This window comes from Notolepis coatsorum (assembly GCF_963971535.1).
Source record: "Notolepis coatsorum genome assembly, chromosome: 4".
NCBI lineage: Eukaryota > Metazoa > Chordata > Actinopteri > Aulopiformes > Paralepididae > Notolepis > Notolepis coatsorum.
The window spans coordinates 55,132,432-55,157,007 of NC_140168.1; the positions used below are offsets into that span (position 1 = coordinate 55,132,432).

Below are 24,576 nucleotides of genomic sequence, written 5' to 3' on the forward strand. Positions count from 1 at the left end.
GAAGGCCCTCGGGAACACAAATAAAAGGATATATTTTTCCAGGGCACACCTAAAATATTGTTAATGAATAATCAAGATACGCGGCGGTGCGAAGACGGGCAAGTTGAGACCAAAGTTGTAGTAGGTGTGGCAGCAGTCAGAAGAAGGCGTATCTGTTTCATTCAAGCGTTAAGAAACCTAGGCAAACTTTCTTGGCAGAAATGTTTTATTACGTGAGGCTGTTAACCCACATTTATAGGCTATAGCCCATGTAGCATGTAGGCCTATTACAGATTTTCCGGTACGAGTTGTTGTCACCGCCAGACAGTGCCTGAGTCGAGAAACAACTTGAGACACTGACTGGGATCGTCACAGGTTGCACACGAAATCGTCTTTGCTCGTCTCCACAAACCTTGCATTTCGCACAGAACGCGTTGGCATTAAAATGAGGACAACGCGAACGGCAGAGTAATCGCAGGACGCCAAGGTAATGATACATTTATAATTGACTTAATTTTATTTGGCCAATCTGGATGTGCCGTTTGAATTAAAAGTGGCCGTGGGCTCTCGTGCGAACCTATATTCTTCTCTCTCATTGACATTGTTATTGATGACATGCACGCAGCGACGCGTGGATATGTATAATGAAAATTCACATCGAACGGCGTAAGAACTTCGATCCCGGGGTGTAAAGGAAAAAAAGCTTGACATGTGTCACTTGAACAAAGGACAGATCACAGATTTCACAAGTGCTGAATTCACAGCAGGAACATTGGACTTTTGTCTTGTGACTATTATCTAGGTGGGATACAACTTGTGATTGCTGGCAAATTGAACCAGAAGTTTTGAGCACATTTATTTTTTTGAATGAACAGATGACCCATTTAGCTAATTATCCAATTTCATCTCCTCCCCAACCCCCCTTCTCTCTCTCTCTGTATCTGTTTCATATGCAGTTACTCACCCACAACTCTGCTTCTAGACGGCTCACTTTCTTTCCATCTCTCTCTTGCCTTTTCTACCCACGCCTTTCCTCGCTCGTCTACCTCTCCTCCATCCATCCTTGGTGGCACTGTTTTGCAGAGGTGCCAGCATGAGGAGGTTCAGCTCAGAGGGGTCCCTACTGGACTTGGACTTTCTCCCATGGAGGACGAGGGTGACATTGAACGAAGCCGGCTACGACACGGTGGATGGGGAATCTGGCACCTACACCCCCTGCCCAGGCGAGAACGAGCGGGACTGTAAATCCAAGAGCTTCCCACCCATCATCAGGGAACCAGAAATGAGCCCCGGCACATTGGAGCTCAGCAAGAAGCACAGCACCAGCGTGGAGAACCTGACCGAACTGAACAAGGTGGAGAACAATCTACGATTGGGAGTCCTCAGCGAAGGCTGCAGGGCCTACAGTGACAGTCAGTTGGCCTCCACGGCCAAAGGCAGCACAGACAGCATGGAAAGTTACGACCACCTGCCTTCTTCTCCCACCTACTCGGTCTCCTCCAACCCCTTCTCCTCCAGGTCTCACCAGGGGCAGCACACTAGAGCCAAGCTGTCGGCAGCCAAGCTGCACCTCAAGAGTCTATTTGGTCAGGTACCAAAAAAGCTACTTTTGTGTGGTAACTGTATAGCTTGGTGTGTAGAGCAAGGCACTATCGCAGCCACTGCCATGATTATGGGTTAGATTCCTTCCCACTGGGTCCACCCAAGCAAAATAATGTATACATCATTCATGGTACTGTAACACTTAACACACTTCTGATAAAGGTGTCTGCCAAATGGCATAATTCATTGTTTGCAAATTGCTACAGCCTTAAGCCGACCCCTGAAAGGAATAAATCATGTGAAAATATTGTGCAAAATGTACATTTCTAAAAATGTCACACCCAAGAATAGGCCTATACAGTATAACGGTATTCTGGTATTTGGAGTGGAAGCTTTTCAGTGAAGCTTTTTTTTGTTTGTATTTCAGAGTCCTCATTCGTCACACTCTAACCTGTTCAACCCAGAGCAGACAGACAGGTGATTATTAAATGTATTGTTATTGCGTTACGCTGATGAAAAGATAAATATTAAATAATCTCAATTATTTTCAGTCAGTCTTTCCACCCCTTTATAAAAAAAGAAAACTGAAATTTTTCTGTTTTGTTTAGCTCTGCAAGGAACACTGATGAAACCACACCCAAACGACACCTTGATTGCATCTCATTATCTCTCTCTGTGTCTTTCTCTCTGTTTCGATCACTCCTCTCCCTGTCTTTGTGTGGTCCTCCCTCTCCTCCTCCTCCACAGTGGCAAGGAGCGGAGGTCTCGTCTTAAATTCATGCGCCAGTGGAGCCAGGTGGGCCACAGTAAGGGCAAGTTCAGCTGCAAGGAGCTGGAGAAGTGGGCAGTGTCGCTGACCAGCCTCCTGGCAAGTCAGAGTGAGTCCCTGTCGCTCCCGCGTCTCGTTTTCTTTTGTGATGGACGTTAACAAACATCACTGGTTTCTGTGTGTGATGCAGTAAAAAGCTTGAGTGAGTACGTTTTGCGTGGGTGGCTGTTTCTATGAATAGAACAGATAGTAAACGCTCCGTCCACTATAAACCTCATGACGGGGAACAGGGTCTGACTTCAGGGATGCACCAATATTATCATCAGATAATCAGTATCGGCTGATGTATGGTTTTAAAAAGCACAATTGGTATCTGTCTGATTGTAATTTTACAGCCAATATTTGGTCGATAGTAGAATTGACGTTTTTGTCACATAGTTACTGGGAGTGTGTAGGATAATGGGGAATGTATATACATGACCCAAAGTTCCCTTTCAGTCAGTTCACTCAATGCAACACAAAGGTACTATGAGCCTGAGGACTTACAAAAGCGCCTCGGGACAGCTCAGAACATTTGCATTGCATTTACATTTTGTCATTAATCCAAAGCGATTTACAAGATCTGTTTACAACACATCAGCAGGAAGGGTACAACTCTTTCAGCTGAGTAACAATGTTAAAACAGCCTTGAGTGCATAGTAGTAAAGGCATAGTTTAAGTTAAGTTTAAGTTATTTATAAATGTTTTACCCTTCTTCAGTTTCCACATCAATGCATATGTGCCAGAATTAGCTAATGAGCTTGTTTTCATCTGTAGTCCCTGCCTACCATGCATGTCTTTATGGTACATATTAGTATACTAGGTAGTAATATAGGCAAGGAAGATTATTTAGTGGAAAAGTGCATGATAGTAAAAGACAGTACGAAGGTTATTTAAATTTTTCTCCTTAATTTCAGATATTGATTTGAATAAGTGTTTTTAGTCTACAGCTATGAGTTGAAGTGGCTTGGTGGTGGTAAACGGTAGACCAGCTAGTTCAAGTTTCTTTATTAGTTGTCATACAAAAATACAGAATACTTTTATATGAAATGCTTTTTCCTGTTCTGCTCCTGAGTGTGCTAGATAATTAAATAGATAAGTAAAAAATGGAAGTCAAAAGTACGTAACAAGTGTAAACAAAAGTGTTCAAAACAAAAGTGTTCAATATATACAATATACAATACAGAGTAGAAAAAAATTAGTATCTGAGTTACAATACAATATATAAAGTACAATGCAGAAATGGGATGAGGTACAACTTAGGGTAAGGTGCAATGAGGTATGATTTGTAGTGCAAATCTCTTTACCAATAATATAAATATAAAGTGAGTTGTTTATTTAAAGTGAGTATGTGTGTGCTGTGAGTGTATTTGATGGTTTGTTACATTAGGCGAGTCAATATATGGTTTAACCCCAAAAAAATTTATACAAAAGGTTTTTCAATGGATTCTGGTAGTATTGGGCGTGCTAAATAACATACTAAAGTTGACCAAAATCGACCCCTCCGAAAGCCGTCATTTCCAAGATGGCGTCCCAGATGGCTATATCTCAAATTAAGAAAATGGTGCAAAGGATTTCTCAACTGATTCTGGTACCTCTGGGCATGCTCACTAACATACTAAAAATCTAGGAAAATACACCTTCCAGAAAGGCTTCATTTTCAAGATGGCGTCCAAAATTGCGGCTGGCCAAGCTTAAAATGGCTATATATATGTCAATATAAAAATTATATAAATGATTTTGTCATTTGATTCTGGTACCCCAAGTACCCCTAGACATACTTAGGAACATACTAAAGTTTTAGGGAAATACACCTTCTGAAGAGGCTTAATTTTCAAAATGGTGTCCAAAATGACGACTGGGAGCTTAGAATGCCTGTATCTCAAATGGGAAAACATTTCTAAAGGATTTATAAACTGATTCTGGCACCTCTATACATTAATAACGAGCAAAATATCTAGCTAAATATATCTGCTAGGAATGCATCATTTGCATCATCAAATGTAGCTTATTTTTTTATTTTAAAATTGGTTATTATATTCAACCTAGAAAGCTGGCTTTGGTGTTGAACACAAAATAAATGACCCACTTATTGTGGTCTTTAGGCCTACTCATCATCATCTTCAGGATCCTCTGGGAGAAACTTGTTATGTGGATTGTCACATTCATGAAGTTGACATGGTCCACAGACAGTAGTACAAGGTAGTCCATATTTTCTGCATGAGCAGCGAAGTGTCTTGCAGGCAGTGGTACAGTTACAATGAATGACCTTCAAGAGACTGTCTGGAGCAGCATTCATTGTTGACATGAGTGGGACAAATCTATTGTCCTGCAGGTTCCAGCCCCAGTCTAGAGCATCTATACCATCATCTGTTCCCATCCAGACCATGACCTGGTAGTATGCTCTACGACAGTGGAATTTGGTAGCAGATTCAGTTGGTGGTAGACGTTCAGGCGTTACCGTTGATGAAGCTGAGACAACCTTCTTGCTGAAAATGTTATATCATTTTTGCAAGCGAATCTGTGCACTTTCCACCAAAAAAGACAGCCATTGCTTGGCACCCAAGGTCATCGATCACATCTGTTGTCTGGTTTGGTACAGTGAATGCATTGGCACAAGCCTGAAGGACAGGATCCCCTTTTACAAGTTTTTGGAATGCTGTCTTTTTGCCAACTCCGAAGATCCGGGAAGTTGTGTCACAGCCAGTCACAGCATGGATGAACAGCAACTGAGAACACACATCCTGTCCGAGTACTTCTTTCAAATGGTTTATGGCGTACACTTTAAAACTGCAATCAGCTCCTCCACATACAAATTTATTTGGAATAACAAACCACCACGTATAAAAAGATCCACCGCACAGAGAAACAAAGCAGACGGAGGTATGGCATTTCCAGATTTCTACCACTACTTTAAGGTGTACACTTTAAGACCACTAACAACATGGTTTGATCCCCAAGCATTAGTATCCTGGAGAGATTTAGAAGAAAATATAGTAGCTCCACATAAGCTGAAGGGCATAGTATACACTGAATTACCAATTAAGCAATGCGAACGGAAATTTGGCCCCATAATCACTCATGCGATCCGGATATGGCGCGAAACACAAAAAAAATATTCTACCCTACATAAATGGCATAATTATACTCCCTTATTCAATAACAATGCACTCTGGATAGAAAAACAACCTATAAGATTCCCTAGATGGGAAAAGCAAGGCATACACTCATTAGGAGACGTCTTCAATAAACAGGGTTTTTGTAGTTTCAATGAAATACGCAAAAAATGTAATCTCGCCAAGTCCACATATTACTTTTACGCACAGCTATTGGCATGTTTGAAGGCTCACGGTGTTCCATTAAATATACCAATTGTACACCACAGATACCACAAATTCTTCTATGAAAGAGAGACTTCAAGAGGTTTTGTTTCAGATTTTTATGATCAATTACTAACGTCCTCATATGAAACCCTCCACCTAGACTCCGTCTGGAGGAGGGATATACCAGACCTGGAAAGTGATTTTGATTGGCAAGAAGCCTGGGCAAATATGGGCAAATATTCGATTCACATCAAGGAACCCGGACCATCAACAAATCAATCTTAACTATATTCACAGGACATACTTGACTCCTATAAGACTGAAAAAAATGGGTCTTATACAAGACTCCAAATGCTCCTTATGTACAAATGGGGACGAGGGGACATTTATGCACATGTACTGGGACTGCCCACCAGTTAAGATATTCTGGAAAGAGGTGACCCAGCAACTATCAATCCTCTTAAATTGGAATATACCTGTACACCCCTCTGTACTACTGCTGAATGATGTGTTTGAGTGTGCAGTACATCCACAGCTAAAGAGATTGGTTTTATCGGGTATCACAGTGGCTAAAAAGCTGATAGCATCACAATGGTTCCAACCGGAAAAAATGTGCCGAAAGGTCTGGATTATTACATATCTCGATGTGATCTATCAAGAAATGTCTACAGCTAGAATTTTGGGTCTCAATGAATCCAAAATGACATTGTGGTTAGAAGTGGTGGAGAAAATAAAAGCTAGCATATAATGGTAATGTCTGGTTAGGAGCGAGGGAAAATGGATGGATTATCCAATGGGGGGTCCGGAAGGGGGGGGTACGAGCTGGAGCATATGTGTGTAGGTTTTTAGATAACGGGTATTAGGGGTGTTGTGAAGGGCCAGATTAAACTGAATATATATATGTATCGTTTGATATACCTTGTATATTATTTATATATATACACGGAATATCCCTTTACCTGCGTACAGACCAGAGTAATATTCGCTCTCCTATTGGACAGCGGCCCCAGGCGCCAACGACCAAGCCCCCAACGGCAAGTTCAAAGGCAACTCCGGGCATGTCAGTACATGCCCGGAGTCTGCGTAGTAATACGAGACAAGAACTGAGGTTGGGACTAGATATTCACCTTACGTATAAATACGGCGCAGGTGTAAACAGCAGTAGTCTTACCAAAACCTAGTAAAGCCTTCACCACGAGTCAACGTGCAGTGAAGTGAGCAACTTTGCATCTAAATAGAGCATTGAGAACCACGTGCGAATAGAATGTTAGTGTCAGAGTTTAACGCAGTAACATTGAGTTCGACTTAATCTAATGTGAAGTAATAGTCGATCATTTATTGTGTATCGTGCGGCTACAGTTCTTCCGTGACCAGCATTACCATCGGTTCGTCGTGTCTTTAGCTAGTGCACTTATCCAGGCTGTGCAGCCTAAATCCGTGCCCACACCCGAGGAGTCCTAGGCGAGAACCGTTGGATATGTACACAGGAGAATCGACACCGCAGAACCATTTCTGGTTGGATTATATTGCTTTGGGACCGTGACCACCGGAGAAGAGCACCGTTGATTCCACTGTCGTTTGGGATTTAACCTCGTGAGGATCACCACTCGGGCCTGCCTCGTGGAAGGGGCTGGCTAGCTGTCGTCAATGCTGTCGAGCATATTGGATTACAACTATTGCTTTTGTCTGCTGATCAAGGGAGTACAAGCACCGGCTCCTGTATCTGGAGCCTCTTTATTCCTCGTTGACTCAGACTGGGTACCCGAACATTCCTCTACCCCTCCCGGCTTTACACCCCGGAGGGAACCCAGTGTCTCCAGTTGGTACCGGTGTGGCCCATATAATTGCTATACCACAGGTGGCGTCCGCTTAGACCCATCATAGTATTCCTACTATTCTCATTGACTTATGCTCTTGACTGACTTTACGTATGTTCTTCGCCATACAAGCGCGAGCCTAATTCTCAATCTGTAACCTAACGTTGCTTAATAATAATAAATAACCCTCCAATATAATTTATGTGTCAATGCCGTATTCTTGTGTGGGTGTTCACCATATATATTCATGTACTGTATGGCCAGTAATTAAAGTACATAACTAGTAGTGGTTTAATATATCACAATCTTTAATACAGTCAGGGTTTTGTAACCCCTCAGTTACAAGGGGTATATCCTATATAAGACAATTAACTAAAATGTGATTTCATTGGATGTGCACTGACAACTAATGCTTGTATATCTTATCGTGTGTTGTCATGTTTGTTTATGTGTTTGTTTAAAAAAAAAATAAAAAAAAAAAAAAAAAAAAAAAAAAAACTGCCATCAGCTTTCGACTTGTCTGATCTGAAATAAAGGCCCTTGCTATCTCTCTGCATAGTAAAGAAGTAAGACGAGGAGATCAGTATCTTCTCCAATCAGCGTCGTGGTGTGAAGAAGAGATGATCCCACTGCGGCCCTTACTATGTCTACATCAGCATTTCCAAGTGAATTGACCACAGTGCAATCCCGTTCTTTCAGTTCATCACTTATCATGTGGATCAGTTTCTGTTTATTCAGATCTCTTGACAGGAACTCCTCCTTCTTACCTGAGAACTCTGTCTCAGCAGTGAAGTTGACAATGGGATGAATATTGTTTCCTCTTCTTTGATGTGTGTTGTCTTTAATGGATGGCCCATCCTCATAGCCATCAAACACAATGGTTGTAGCTGAGCCATAATGTTGGATGGTGAAGTCTGCATATGACTGTGCAATTTTACCATAGCTTTGTCCGTGCTTCCATTGTATTCGGTGAAGGAGTGAACCACCATCAAGAACATAATGCTCCGTTTCTGGTACAGAATCTAGGATTGCATCACTTGCATGATCACAGATCGCGTGCGCTAGTTGTGGTTTATCAGCTTTGCGGAAGACGTTTCCGGCTTCAAAGAGGGCAGGAGGGAAAGGACTGAGTTCGTAACGCATAACCTCCTCCAATGACAGCTCTCCAGTTTGGGAGACAATAAGGAAACGTTGAAAAAGAAGTGCAGAATCAATGATTCGATCAGGAGCAACCTTGATAAGACGATTTTTGTCCAAGGGTTATGGCTTTATCCTTTCTACTAAATGAAAATGTGAATGCCGGCTGTCCGATCATTTTGTGCATGATGTTGCGTCCAACAGAGTCATAATCATGCACGTTCACTCCATCCTCAGCGACAACACCTGTAACAACATTCCTTAAAGAAGAGTCTGGAGAGAAAGGTGAACATATAGCAAGTTTTGAAGTGATCTTCTCCAGGTCAGCAGCATCCCTTTTCATCCTTGCCTCTGTTGAATCCTTGTGCTGTTCTGATGTTGTGTATGTCTGGTTTGAGAACTCCTGCATTGCGGTGTTATACTCTGATGTTATGCCCTTTGACATTGTCCAAAGGGATCTCTGATTGTCGGTCATTCCACTTCCATGTGTCATCCCTCCTGTAGTCTTCAATGACCTCATCAATGTTGTTTCGATTACAAGATCTGAGCTGAGGCCTGCCCATGATTGGCTGCTGCGACGGATAACATGAAAACCCTTTTCAAATTGTCTGAAGACATCTGGGTGGTTGATGTGAAGCTGACTCATCTCTTGGACATAAAAGTGTGCCGATTTCAAGTAATTGTAATGCCCAGCCGCAGCGAATATCGGCATGCATTCAGAAACAGCGCGTAGGTGCAAAAGCCAGGAAACTGTGCGATCTGCTGTTATCAGTGACCTAGCAACTTCTAACATGTGTTGGTAATTTAGCCACAACTGACTAGTTTTGGATCTAGCACACAGTTCCATCTTTTTTCCCAGCTCTTCATTTATTGTAATGAGGGTCTCTGATGTGAACACTGTTTCCAATGGCATTTCACCCTTAACTATGTAAGGGATAATGTATAGCTACGAGGTCATTGTCGCAAAATAATTGACCGACGCAGAGTTTAAAATACCGAGCCGCCTCGGCGAGGTGTTTTAAACGTCAGTGAAGGTCAATTATTTTGCGACAATGATCGAGTATAGCTATACATTATCCCGCTTATTACATGGCTAACTTACTAACAATATACCTAATTCATTTTACATCGACTCGCAACAGTAACACTCGTTCTGGTTCCGCTGAGTGCTCGTCGCTCCGCCCCCCAGCAGCTTCCCCGGCAGCCGGCAGTTTGCACTGATGTCAGTGGGCTTGATTGCGAACAGCTGCGCCCAGCGGTCATTATTGTGGGCTTGATTGCGAACAGCTGCGCACAGCGGTCATTATTGTCCCACAGCGGTCATTATTGTCTGATAACTGACCTCTGACGCGCGCTATTGACCAATCACAAGCAAGCATTTCGGCGAATGTGAAAACGCCATGTAATAATGAGGTATACATTGCTTCAGAGTTCAGACTGTTCAACCATTGCTGCAAATTCATGTCTATCATCTACCATTTCTGATATTATCATGCGGTTAAGACATTTGTCAACCAGAAGATGGCCACGGAATGCTCTCTGAACTGATTTGCCTGTCATCATATGGGCTACTGAGTTCTCCCCATAGACTACCCCTAGAATGTCCTTAAGTCCTGTACCGTCCATCAGTGTACCAATTGCTCCTAGCAAATTCATAAATGTGTGAAATCCTCCTAGGAGCAGGACAAAGGACTTGAGGTGACTGCACTGTGGTGAATCTAGGATTATCTCTGCTGCTTTCCAATATAGGGGTTGGTCAAATGTAACTACTGGGGCAAGGTGGTGTTTGGATGCCAGACCACAAATGAACTCCAGTGTTGACAGAATGCATGTTTTGTCTCCGGAGTACATGTCTATCATTGGTAAGTATCTCACTGAAGACTGCCCTGGATGTTCATCTCCCTTATGAATAATGTGCATCATCCCCTGCCAACCAGGTGCAGGCTGTTTGAAATTGAACGATAACTCCCAAAGCAGATCAACCATCTTGTTACATTCTGCGAGTCTTGGAAGTTCTTTAAATGTGGTGTCTCTGCAAAAGTGTTTGGCAAAGTGATAATCTATTATCACAACTTTTGACCTCTGCACAAGATTCAGTTCATTAATTCTGAACCTCGGAATCCTTTGGTCTGTCTTCTGTTCTGGTGTCAAGGCAGCTATCATGTAGCTAGATGGTAGTTTGGGAGCTGGAGAGTGCAAACACCTCTAACTATAACAACTATAATGGTCAAAAAGAAGGCTTCAACTATGCTAGCTTGAGAGCTGGAGAGTGCAAACACCTTTTTTAGTAAGCTATTTGTATTTGTATAGTCATTTTAAGCTCCTGGGCGCCAGTTTGGACGCCATCTTGAAAATGATGCCTTTCCGGAAGGTGTATTTTCCTAGATTTTTAGTATGTTCACAAGCATGTCTAGAGGTACCAGAATCAAGTGAAAAATCATAGTTATATATTTTTTTCTATTGAGATATATAGCCATTTTAAGCTTGGTCTGCCGCCATTTTGGACGCCATCTTGAAAATTAAGCCTTTCTGGAAGGTGTATTTTCCTAGATTTTTAGTATGTTAGTGAACATGCCCAGAGGTACCAGAATCAGTTGAGAAATCCTTTGCACCATATTCTCAATTTGAGATATAGCCATTTTAATATCTCCACCGCCATCTGGGACGCCATCTTGGAAATGGCGGCTTTCGGGGGGGGGGGGGGGGGGGGGGGTCGATTTTGGTCGACTTTTAGTATGTTATTTAGCACGCCCAATACTATCGGAATCCATCGAAAAACCTTTTGTATCAATTTATTTTGGGTTAAGTGCTTTTTTTTCATAGATTGACTCGCCTACATAGTGTTATTGTCATTGAGCTTCCTGATGGCTTGGGGATAGAAGCTCCAGCTAGCAGTGCATTGCAGTAGTCGAGGCGAGACATGACTCTTTATTTGCCAAGAAAAGGTGAGTGGCTTCTTTTGTCAGGAAGGGGCGGAGCCATCTGACGTTGCTCAGGAGGAATCTGCATGTTCTGGTTGTTGCGGCGGTGTGAGCAGAGAAGTTCAAGAAGGTCGAGGACTACGCCTAGATTCTTGGCGGTCAGGGACGAAGCTGTGGCTACATTCTCCACTGTGATGGAAAGGTCGGTCAACGGGAAAGATTTGTAGTAACAAGTGAAGTAAGCCGGCAGGTGAAGTAACTCTGTTTTGCTTAGGTTCAGTTTGAGGTGGTTGCTCGTCATCCAGGCGGAGATGTCGGACAGGCAGGCCGAGATCCGCTCAGAGACTTGGATATCTGAGGGAGGAGAGGAAGAGTTGTGTCATCGGCATAGCAGTGATACAAGAAGGCATGAGACGTGATAATGTTACCCAGAGATTTGGTGTAGAGGGAGAAGAAGAGGGGTCCAAGCCCTGGGGGACACTCATCTGTAGGGGGCCGACAGGGTCCCTCTCCATGATACTTGGTAGGAGCGGTTGTTGAGTTAGGATGACAGTCATGCCAGTGAAGAGCCTATAACTCTCCTTCCTGCAAGGGATGCAAGGAGGATCTGATGGTTGACTGTGTCGAAGGCTGCTGACAGGTCCAGGAGAATCAGGACAGAGGAGAGGCCTTTTGCTCTTGCTAAGTGAAGAGCCTCTGTGACTGCTATGAGGGCCGTCTCTGTGGAGTGACCAGTCCTGAAGCCTTACTGATTAGGGTCTAGGAGGTCATTCTTTAATGGATAATCAGTGAATTGGTTGGATACAGCACGTTAAGTGATTTAGAGAGGAAGGAGAGAAGAGAAATGGGGCGATAGTTGTCTATGACGGTGGGGTTCAGAGTTGTTGTTTTTTATGAGCGGTGTGACTCTAGCTTCTTTTAGGGAGGTGGAAACCACCCCAGAGTTGAGGGAGGAGTTGATGGTTGCAGGTAGGAATGGGAGGGTGTTATGGTCTGGAGGAGTGGGACGGTTCGACGTTACCAGTGTCGGTGCCTGTAATGGGAGAGAAAGATGAGGTTCTTCATTCGGCATTTGGAATGGGTGAAGGTTGGGAGAAGCAACTGTGGATGTTCTCTACTTTTTTTCTCTGATATGAGAGAACCTGTAGATGGTAGAGAACCTGAACAACAACCATTTACCCCAAATAGTTGTACTATTCAGACCAGGTAAGGGGGTTCCACTAAGACTGCCCATCCGTAGAGGCTACACTCAACACTGCGTGGGCCACACTTGGAGCAGTGACATCCATCCTGTAAAGCCCTAACAAAGGTATGAGAGGATGCCCAACTGGCAGCAGCACATATATCTCTCACCGAGATTCCCTAGAATACGTCCCAGGAAATAGGCACACCTCTGGTGGAATGTGAACAGACTCTTAGGCCATGGTTAGACTAGTGTTTTTGTGGCTCGTTTTTATACGTTTTTGAATACGTTTGATGTCCCTATTACACAGAAATGCTTTTTTTGGCGTTTTTTTGTGGATACGGCTGAAACGCTAAATTGTGTTTGCGTTTTGGAGAACCCCTAAAAAACGCGCCGACAACAGCCGTGTAGTCTGCACGGAGCCGTTGTTGCGAAAATGCCCATGCGCAGTAGATACCATCGCGTGCCCTCCGGTGACAACAGAGTTTGTGTGTGTGTTTGGGACATAGCTCCCAGCTCCGTGTCCCTGTGTCCCAAATAGCTGCAGCTACCATGTGTTGTCAAGTTATTGTTATAAGGACGCCAGTCCAAGCTACAACAGTCTGCATTCCCTTAACAATTGTTTGTATTGAGCCGTATTGTATTGTACCCATTATGCAATATGTTAAATAAAGTTTACATCCATTCATTCTGCTAGCATTACCGATTGCATGAGCAGCTGGCTAACAATAGCTATCAGGATTCAGACCCTGTTAGCTCAGAGCTCCTCTTTCAACTTAACAAGCATTAAACAAAATGGCCCAGTCATCTATTCACCTTTTGTTTAATACACACAGCGTTGTCTCTAATGTTATCTAACTACTGATAGCTCCCGATATCATCAGTTTGGTGCTGGCTAACTAGCGTGAGCTAACGTTAGCTTCTAGCCACAATGCTATACTGTTATAATGGCATACTCCATTGACGTTAGCATGCAGCTAACAATGCTACCGATCTTTTTTTAGACTAAACTATCCGCTCTTGGTGGTCACTTGTGTTGATGTTAGTTTTGTTTCATCAACAAATGACAGGCAGAACACACAGTGAATGTATCCGTTTTGTTTATTGCACTTTTATTAGGCTTTGCTGAAAAATAATGGCTGCATTGAGTAAATAGGCAAGATGGTGGCGCGGCATAGGCGCCTGCCTTGTTGACATTTTCTTTGCTGGAGCTTCCAGGAAGTGTATTGGCACATTCAAGTTATGATTGGTTGAAATTGCCTTCATGTTTGCCACCTACTGCTTTGGCAGTGTACTACATCAGTGTGCTCAGGTGACCAAAACGAAAGTGTGACTCGAGGCTGCGACGTCGTGGCGAAACGCCTATGACAATGAAACGAAAATGAAACGAAAGGTGTAACCGCCGCCTTAGGCAACATCCTTACTGGGAAATCACCTCCGCAATCCAATGGGAAAAGGTGCTGTTTGGAAAGAGCCCGCCCTCAGGCCGTAGTAGCAAAATACACAAAGAGCTGCTCACACTTGCGTGTCTGCCGTGTACTATCCACATAGGTACGCAATATGCCCTAACGGGACACAAGGTATTCAACCTCTTGTGCTCAACAGAGGTGAAAGGTGGAGGAGGAGAGAAGGCCTGAACCTTTAATGGAGCAAGGCTATAGGACATGGCAAGCTTAGACACAAAGGATGGGTTAGGCCACAAAACCGGCACCATACCATAACCATGCGAAAACTGCATACAGAAAGGAGAGACCGACAAAGCATGGAGCTCACTCACTCACTTCACGGAAGCCAAGGCCAGCAAAAGTGCTGTATTTTTTTTTTATCCACTTTTTCTCCCATTTTCTATATTTTCTCTCCCATCCCAATTTCGTATCATCCAATTCAACCCTCCCCTGTCACGGACGCTGTTTCTTGCCTCCCACAAGCCGGCTTCAATGTGGACTAAGTCATACATAGCACAAGTCCCCTCCGGTACTTGAGGTAACAGCAGTCGCATCTTTTCACCTGCGCAGCTCGATCTCTCAGTGGCGAGGAGTAACGCGTGGGAGGCTCACGCTGCCCCCGACACTTCCTGATTCTACTGCGCAGGCGCACCAACCGACCTGTAGGAGTCGCTGTCCACAACGCCCGATCCCCACCCATCAGTTTCCCACCCCCTAATACGGCCAATGTGTATTAGTACGGACGACCAGCTAAACTAAAAGCGAATGTGGAGCGCTGGGCTCGAACTGACGAGCCCAGCGTCTCCAGCATTTCGTGGCGAGCGCCTTGCCCACTACGCCACGAAGCCGCCCAAGTGCTGTCTTGTAAGAAAGGAAATTCACATGCACCTACTGTAAGGGCTCAAAAGGCACCCCACATAAAGCATCCAACACTGGCCTGCGACACCAGACCCCTTTCATAAAAGGTGAAACACTATCAAAACCCAGTGCCTGCGACACCAGACCCCTTTCATAAAAGGTGAAACGCCATCAAAACCCACATGGCATGCTGAAATGGCGGCCAGAAACACTTTCAGTTAAAAAGGACCTACCCAGTTTGAACAGTTCCTGCAGGAAAGTGAAAATGTTTACAACTGCAGACCGAAAAGGGGTCACCCCTTTAACCTCGCACTACTTCTCAAGGGCAGTCCATTTATAGGAATACAAAGTCAGCTCAAGCACCCTGGATGGTAGCAATAACATTTGTGGACAAACCTACTGCCTGTACTTATTTTATGCCTATTCATATGTCTGCACTTTATGCATTGCTTTTATTCTGTCAACTGTATGCTCATTTTATGCCTGTGTTCATTTTATGCTATTTGCTGTGAAGCACTTTGAGCTGCAATCCATGTATGAAAGGTGCTATATTAATAAAGTTGTTATTTTTATTATTATCATAATAACTTTATTTGTATAGCACTTTTCATACAGAATCATCTAATGTTCCATCGATTGTGCCATCGAATGTTCCATCTAGTGTGCCATCTAGTGTGCAATCTAGCTTCACATTGAGATGTACATTATATTGGTATATAAGAGAATTGTGAAATTAAGTAATGGATAGAACTAAGAACTACTGCAAGCGTAGGTAAACAGGATGAGATACAAGCCATATGTATCTCAGAATAGGTCAAGGCAGAGCAGGTAAGGTTCAACGCTGCAGGCCAGACGGAAGGCGGTATGAAGCTGTTCTTTGAAACTGGCCCCCGTAAATGTCCGAACACACCTCCCACCCCCTCCTAATGTACATTTCCCTCCCCCTCGTATGTAGATATTTACTGTTAGGATCTCTGTTTAACAGTACTGTATATTTGCATATCTTGTATGTCACAAATGTAACCGTACTGTATATCTGTATGTCATAAATGTCATGGTTAGATTAGATGATTAGATTAGATTTTTATATCTGTATGTTGTGTGTATGTTGTGTATGTCATGATGAATTGAAAATGGGGGACCCTGATGTAAACGAGACGAAAGTCTTTCTCTGGTCTGCATCCCCTTAACACTTGTGTGTATTGAGTTGTACTGTACCCATTCTGCAATCTGTTACTTAAAGTTTTCAATCAATCCATGGGACCGGTGGTGCTCATGTCCAGTATGAGGTAGAAGGTCACTGGAATGTCTATATCGATAAATTCACTCCGAGACAGAGACGGGGGTTAAAAAATTTCTCATGTCTGCAGAAAATCAGACATGGGAGTAGATAAGAGTCAAGTCAAGTCAAGAGTTTTATTTGTCACGGCATACGAGTATACAATGAAATGCGGGTGGTCTTGCCCGCAACGATGTGCATAATACAGTAGTAATAACATATAATAGAATCCAATAGAACGACATTGTGCAATAAAACAAGTAAACAGAGTAGGGCATATCGGTATATGTACATAAGTTATTTACAGAGCATGGTAGGACATGCTAGGTCCTGTGGTAGTGCAATACACTGTTAGCTACGGATGAGGCACTGGGTCTTTCTGTACATGCTATATTATACAATCTCAAGTCAAGTTATACTATTACTATTCTTAAAGTGACCTTTCCTTAGTGGCCATAAGTGTGAGCGTGTGCAGCATGAGTGTGTGTTTGCTCATGTTAAAGTGGCTGCTAGTGTGTGAGAGTGTACAGTGTGTGTGTCGTGTGTGTGCTCATGTGTGCTTGTGTGTGGAGAGTTCAGTGTTCAAGGCTCTGATGGCCTGGGGGAAGAAGCTGAGCCGAAGTCTCTCTGTCCTAGTAGCTGGTGTTCGCAGGCGTCTGCCTGACCTCAGCAGCATGAACAGGCTGTTGTTGGGGTGGTGAGGGTCTTTCATTATTCTGCAGGCTCTGGATTTGCACCTCTTGTTGTATAGAACCTGCAGGGGTGGTAGTGCAATACCCGTGGTACGCTCGGCTGAGCGCACCACTCTCTGTAGGGCCTTCTTGTCCTGTGCCGTGCTGTTTCCATACCAGGCAGTGATCCTAACTAAACTAAACGGATTAAGCTGAGGGTCAGTCCCCGACCAGGTGAGATCAGGGTAGGTTGAAGGAGACAGAGAAAAGATGGGTCTTAAGTAAGGATTTAAAAACTTTGACAGAGCAGGCGTCCCCTGATGACGGCAGGGTTATCAAGTTGACGCCTCCCTTCACCGGTGTTTCATCAAGTTAGGCCCACAACACCTCGGGAAGGCTCAACAGTATAGTTCCGGTGTCCCAGAACCACACCATCCATGCTAGTGGCCATGATGATGATTATCTGATGATGGGCATGTCTGAAAGCTCGACCTGTTTTGTACCTGCTCTTGGACGGAAAATTTTCTGGCAACCTCTGTTGTTAAAAGGTCATTAAGCTGAAGTCACACAGGTGTCTACGGAAAAAGGATTGTTGCATCATCTGGAAAATCCACACATCTACATTCCTTTAATTGCTGTAATAGATGCTATGAGTACTCCTATTTAGGGTTGGGTACCTTCACATTTGAACCGGTACCTGTGAATCGATACCGGTACCCAATGGTACCTTTTTTCGGTACTTTAGTCTCTAAAAATGTAATCTACCGGTACCTACCTCAGTTGTAAAAAAAGTCCAACTTCAAATAATTTATTATCATTATTTATTTTGAACAATTTGTTAATATATATATAATATTGCAGCGAGCGTTGTCTGCATCTAGCTTTGTAAAGTGTAACAACACTTGCGACCATTTTCGGCTTGCCATTGCCCCGACTGCTTTCTTGTTGAATCAAGTCAAATCCTAGGTAAGCGTGTATTGTGCGTGTGAACATTGACGTGAACTTCATAGGTTTTGTTTTATTTTACATTTTTTACAGTACCAAAATGTGGCACCAGCGGATCTCACGTGAATCGGTACTCGGTAGTACCGACGTGATTCGGTCGGTACCCTTAACACTTTCAGTGCCAGCCATGCGGTGCCCCGGAACCCCGTTGCGTGCCACCACCCACTTCAATGATGGAGCTCTCATATTTGCGAATGCATAAACTATATCTTAAATTATGGCTATGTGTATAATATGGCCGTCGCTTATCAATGACTTGTTTGCAGTCAACATTGTCGAAACGGATTGTTTTTAATCGGTTAATTTCAGTTTTATACCATTTTGAAAAACGCTAGTTTTATGAAAGTTCCAGAAAATTTCAGAAGATTCTGTGATAATCGCCCTTTACTGGAATATACTGGAATACACAAAAAACATTGTAATTTTTCGTCCTATTTATGAATAGTTTTCAAATAAACGCTAGATTATCGATAGTATATGTGTACTTATGCACGCTATAGAAGCTGGATGAAAAATCGATTATCCATTTCCTGATCAGCACGCACACACACACATAGGGCCCACGTTGATATATCTGTGAAAAAAGCTCAGATTATCCCGAGACTGGTAAAATAGATTCCTTACCGCAGATCAGATGTTCTCCAAAAAGATTATTCCAATTCCTGATCGCCATTCCAAATATCGATCGCATTTATTGATCCAACGCTGGGTACTGGAAACACACATTCTCCGCTGTTCTGCGGCTCGGCAATGACTTCGATTGTTCTGCGGCTCGGCAATGACTTCGATCGTCTCGGGTTACTTGTCTGACAAGTAAAATGTGGAAGCAGGACATTTTTTTCTCCATCCGTTTCATTCAATCCAATCCAAAGGGGTGCAGTACCATCCGGAGAGATGATGGGGGGCGGTATTTTCCCAATGGAGCTCAGAGTTCCAGTGGTAACGTGAGGCTAGATTGATGAAATATGAATGGAAATCGCTAATAAAAAAAAAGAAAACGATCAAAAACGAGATCTCTCGTCTCTCTGGCACTGAACGGTTGGCATGAACTAACGAGAAATCTCGTTGTTGGCACTCGGTGTTAAAAGTACCTGATTCGGTACCCATCCCTACTCCTATTGTTCCAACAGCAGTGTCATACTGATCTTGTGTAGTAACCGAAGGAGGTACCAGTCAAGCTTTATTGATAATACAATACTGTTTATAAGATAAGATATTCCTTTATTGATCCCCTTGGGGAAATTCAGGCATCATAGCAGCATGGGGGAGGGGGAGGTACAGGTACAGGTAGTAAAAACAAGCAGTTTAAACAATATAACAAGTCAATATAATTAACTAACTCACTGAAATATACAGTATTCACATAAGGTGCAGTATGCATAAGGTAGTGTTATTGTCCTTTTTAGGTTCTGGCAGTTTCCTCTGTGTTCAGTAGAAAGCTACTTTCTAGAAATTTGTATGCATCTTCTTGTGTGACTCTGGAGAAGACGTTAAGCACATTTCCCATAATGTTGGCATGCCCCTTTTTTCTCTTTTTTTCTGTCAATTCATACTTTGGTGAGTAAGAAACAGATGGGTCAATTGACAGAAATGCCTCTTTACCAAAATTATACTCGTCTCTTTAACAACAAGCTAAAAGTAAAAGCCTGGCTGCCGTTTGGTGCATTTAAGCTCCAGTGATTGCATTGTTGCAGTGACCCGGCGTGCAATTTGCTGACATCATTTACTATGTGTTGTGCAGTGTTTGCCTTTGCATTTACAACTCTGCTCCCCTCTCAGTGAAGTGCTCATTTGCAATCCAGTCACCTTTTGTAAAATGGACCATGTCGTCACTGTGGTGTCAGCCATCTTGGGCCCCTTCCTTCGCTTCCCCTCAATTTCATGCAAATAAATGTCCTTGAGCTACCCACGGAGAGAAAACGAATGTCCTAATGAACTACCCACAGAGAAAACAAATGTCCTAATGAACTACCCAGAGAGAAAACAAATGTCCCAATGAACTACCCAGAGAAAACAAATGTCCTAATAAACCACCCACAGAGAGAAAACTAATGAACTACTCGCAGAGAAAACAAATGTCCTAATAAACCACCCAGAGAGAACTAATGAACTACTCACAGAGAGAAAACAAATGTCCTAATAAACCACCCAGAGAGAAAACGAATAAACTACTCACAGAGAGAAAACAAATGTCCTAATAAACCACCCAGAGACAAAACAAATGTCCAAATGAACTTCCCACAGAGAGAGAAAACGAATGTTATAATGAACTACCCAGAGGGAGAAAACAAATGTCCTAATAAACTACCCACAGAGAGAAAACGAATGTCTAATGAAGTAGCCACAGGGAGAAATGAAATGTTCTAACTACCCACAGAGAGAAAACAAATGTCCTAATAACTACCCGCAGAGAAAACAAGAAGTGACGAGCGAGAATTGGAGGGGAAGGTGGGGTGACTCAACAGAATTGGAGGGGAAGGTGGGGTGACTCAACAGCTGCTGAAAATGTTAGAATACCACATAACCGTATAGCCTTAGCAGCACTTATCTGTATGCGTGTTTGTGTGTACCTACAAGGCCCTAGGGGTAGTTGGGTGAATGTGCCATCTGTGTGTCCTCCTCCCACGTTGGACACTGAAGGTACACCCTGCTAATCCTCTCTCTACCCCCTCCTCCTCCCGCCAGCGGGTGTGTCTGTGTTTGGAGCATTCCTGCGCTCTGAGTTCAGTGAGGAGAATCTCCAGTTCTATCTGGCCTGTGAGCAGTATGAGCACTCGTCCAACAACTTCAGCCTGCAGCGGAGGGCCATGGAGATCTGCACCACCTACATCCAGACTGGTGCTTCCCGGGAGGTACATTCCCCCTTTCTCTCTCTCTCTATGTCTCCATCCATAAATGTTTTCAATACACACTACTTTGTAGGGCGGCTGAGTGGTGCAGTGGGCAAGGCGCTCGCCACTAACGCAGGAGATGCTGGTATCGAGCCCAGCTCTCGGCGTTGCTACCGGCTTGGCCGGCCGTCATACTAACACAATTGGCAGTGTTAGAGGGTGGGAAAGCCGGTGGGTGGGGATTGGACGTTGTGGACAGCGACTCCTACAGGTCGGTTGGGTGATGCCGGTGCGGCGGAAACAGGAAGTATCGGGGGCAGCGTGAGCCTCCCACGCGTTACTCCTCGCCACAGAGTTCGAGCTGCTGCGGTGAAAAGATGCGACAGGTTGCCTCCTCGTGTACCGGAGGGGACACGTGATGCAAGGCTTCTATCCTCACTACAGCCGACCAGTGGGAGGCATAGTCTAGCAACGTTCAAGACAGGGGAGGGAAGAATTGGAAACACGAAATTGGGATGGGAGAAAAATTGAAAATGGGGAGGAAAAAGTGGATAAAAGAAAATACTTTGTCTTATCTCGATGCAATTTTTTATTTATTTTTTGTCTTCAGAGATTTTGTTGACCCGTGTCCTTCTTCTGTGCGGGTTGTCCTCTCTAGGTGAACCTGGACAGTAAGACCAGAGACCTGACCATGCAGCTGCTCCAGGCTCCGTCTCACACCTCCCTGTCTCATGCACAGAAGCGCATCTATTCCCTGCTGGACACGGACTGCTACCCGCGCTTCCTGCAGTCCAACATCTACCTCTCCTTGCTCCGAGAGGCAGACTAGAAAGCCACACGATTGACCTATCTCATGGCTCGCCCTCTTTTCTCAATCCTCCAACGCATAACCGCAGCTTGTCCGAGGAAAGCGACGGTCGCGATTGGGGGGATCAAGAAAAGAGGGCGGGGTTGGAACTTGAAGATGGCGTTATAGACATTCATGGACATCAGTGAGACATTTATCAGGGCGTAGTTCTTTCTTTTTTGAGTGTGTATGCTAAGAACAGAGTGAGAATGTAAAAGATAAAGAGGGGATGGTGTTAATAATATTGTATTTGGTGCAACTAAATTGTGTACGGAGATGCCATTTTTAAAGAGGGAGGGGGGAAAGTGAGTGAATGGAGAGGTGTGGCTTCTAGTTGAGCTGCAGCACAGAAATGACTTAAGTTTGCCGAGGGAATATCGTAAGCCACAGGAGGCAGCCCCTCCCTCCACACACACTCGTTTGCATGACGCATGAAACACTGCAGATCCCCTTTTAATCATTAAACATCCTCTTTTTTTTGTGGCCTCCCTGTAGGCAGCGATATCCCAATGGTCCAGTGAGCACGTTCACAGTTTCCTTCGCTGACAGAAAGGGGACAAACTGGTCAGGCAAGAATGAGCAGCACACTAGCGAAAAGGTCAAAGTACTTTGTGAGTTACTCATATGGCAAACGTGAGGAAACCCTGAAGTGAGTTCACCGATGACACTCGTGAGAAGTGTCTGGGGTGGGTGGCGACACAGAAGTAGCATTTTCAGCCTCAGTCTTTTTTATTTTTATCTTCCCCCCCCCTTTCTCCCATCCCAATGTTAGTCGTTATGCCAATTCCCAATCCCCTTCCTGGTCGTTGCGCACTCTACCCCCTACCGTCGGTCTGGGAGGGCGGAGACATGCTTCCTCCGACACATGTGTAGCCAGCCCACCGCTTCTTTTCACCTGGCAGTGCGGCCTCCCTCAGATCCTTCCCTCGCTGTGCAGGCGCCCCGACCGAATTGTAGGAGTCGCTGTTTACAACGACCAGGACCCACCCACGCCGGGTTTCCCACCCGCTAACACTGCCAATTGTGTTAGTATGGATGGTCGGCCAACCCGGAAGCACCACAGCTGGATTCGATCCCACTGTCTCTGTGGTGGTAGACAGACGCTTAGTCCGCTATGCTACCCGGCCGCCCTAGCCTCAGTCTTTTCAATATTCAGAGAGAGGGGGGGGGGGGGGGGTACCTCATCCTCAAATGTCTTGTGACATTTTTGACATAACAAAAAGCCACTGTGTACAGGGCAGGCGTAATGTCTTTGTGGAAAGACGTCAAGGAAATAGTTTGGTTTCTTTGATGGTGTTTCTAATGTGTATTGACTATTGAGTAACACTGCCTTCGGTAATATGCTCCTGTAAAAACATTTAGAACCACACTCATATAATGTGGCGTCGCGTCAATGAAAACAAAGGTTAATATAATGATGCAGAGGTGTTTCATAATTTACTGGTCATTCCCAGGTTTAAAAAAAAGCTGTTAATTAAAATAATTCTGACTACGAGAAAATAAAAAATACTATGGTTGTTTTAACGAGGTCTCAGTATGTGGATCGATGTTGTATAAGAGTGGTCCTCAACCTTTTTACAGCCAAGGACCTCAGATTGATACACATTAGGCCAAGGTCCTGCATTATGTAACATTTTGTCGTCTGAGATTTTTGTTGTTAGATATGATAAATTCCAAGGTGTCTATACTGTAATGTGTTGAACTAACCATATTCATTCATTATATATTCATTAGGCTAACTAGGCTATGATTGAATGAAATCGTGAAATTCAATGATATCCCGTTTTTCGGAGGACCCCCTGGAACACCCGCCCGAAGGCCCACGGGGGATCCCCGGACCCCATGTTGAGACCCACTGTAGTACACATCGAGTCTTAATAAATTCAAAACCTTAGGCGGCTAGGTGGTGTAGTGGACAAGGCACTCGCTACCAGTGTGGAGACGCTAGGATTCGCGTGTTCGAATCCAGCTCTCCACATTGTTTTTCAGTTTGGCTGGTCGTCCGCAGTAATACACATTGGCCGTATTACGGGGAGGGAAAACTGAAGGGTGGGGATCGAACGTTGTGAACAAGCGACTCCTACAAGTCGGTTGGTGCGCCTGCGCAGTAGAATCAGGAAGTGTCTGGGGCAGCGTGAGCCTCCCACGCGTTACTCCTCGACACTGAGAGATCGAGCTGCGCAGGTGAAAAGATGCGACTGCTGTTACCTCAAGTACCGGAGGGGACTTGTGCTATGTATGACTTAGTCCACATTGCAGCCGGCTTGTGGGAGGCAAGAAACAGCGTTCGTGACAGGGGAGGGTTGAATTGGATGATACGAAATTGGGATGGGAGAAAATATGGAAAAATGGGAGAAAAAGTGGATCAAAAAAAAAAAAAAAAAAAAATTCAAAACCTTGAGGATCACTAACCTATGCATTGACACATCTCAAGGGCTCAAGTGTTCTGTCCGAGACCGAATGACCCCGGGCCAGAGGGGTTGCCGGGTTACTAAGCCGCTGTCCGTCACAGGGGACAGGGCCAGATGGATGGTACGTGCTGTACGCATCATAGACCACCACTCCAGAACAAACATCACTACTACTGCCTTGTAGTGCAGCGCTTAACCGGCAACTGCGCTCTTTGCTTTTCTCCGATTAGGCTGTGCGACCTGAGGCTGACTATTTGTGTATGCGGTTTCCCTTGTCCTATCTACTTGAATTATTATACCAGTCAAAAGCCTTTGTATAAACAGACCTTATTTAATCCTTATCTTCTTCTGGTAAGTTTACATAATGGTGTGGCTTATCGTTTAAAGGCACAATCCGTAATCCAAACCTAAACAAATGGGCAGCCCCACCATCAAAAACAAACGAGGAATGGAGACGTGTTTTTGTTCTCTAGTCTAGTTGTTTGACGGAGCTCTTGATACAGACTTAATCGTTTATAG

General features: G+C 44.1%; 1 protein-coding gene across 3 annotated transcripts; it reads left to right on the forward strand.

The window, feature by feature from the left end:
* The first annotated feature begins 210 nt into the window (after positions 1-210).
* Positions 211-23,323, forward strand: LOC311227406 (uncharacterized protein). Of its 3 annotated transcripts, none has more exons than XM_084313029.1 (6): positions 211-466; positions 936-1,570; positions 1,949-1,998; positions 2,269-2,399; positions 20,654-20,820; positions 21,458-23,323. In XM_084313029.1, exons 2-6 carry the CDS (start codon positions 1,073-1,075, stop codon positions 21,626-21,628), a joined length of 1,017 nt encoding a protein of 338 aa, XP_084169155.1. In that variant the 5' UTR covers positions 211-466; positions 936-1,072; the 3' UTR covers positions 21,629-23,323. The 3 variants fall into 3 exon arrangements, with proteins under 3 accessions (XP_084169155.1, XP_084169157.1, XP_084169156.1); XM_084313031.1 differs by having other exon boundaries at positions 1,063-1,570; XM_084313030.1 differs by lacking the exon at positions 211-466 and adding an exon at positions 550-781.
* Positions 23,324-24,576: the final 1,253 nt, after the last annotated feature.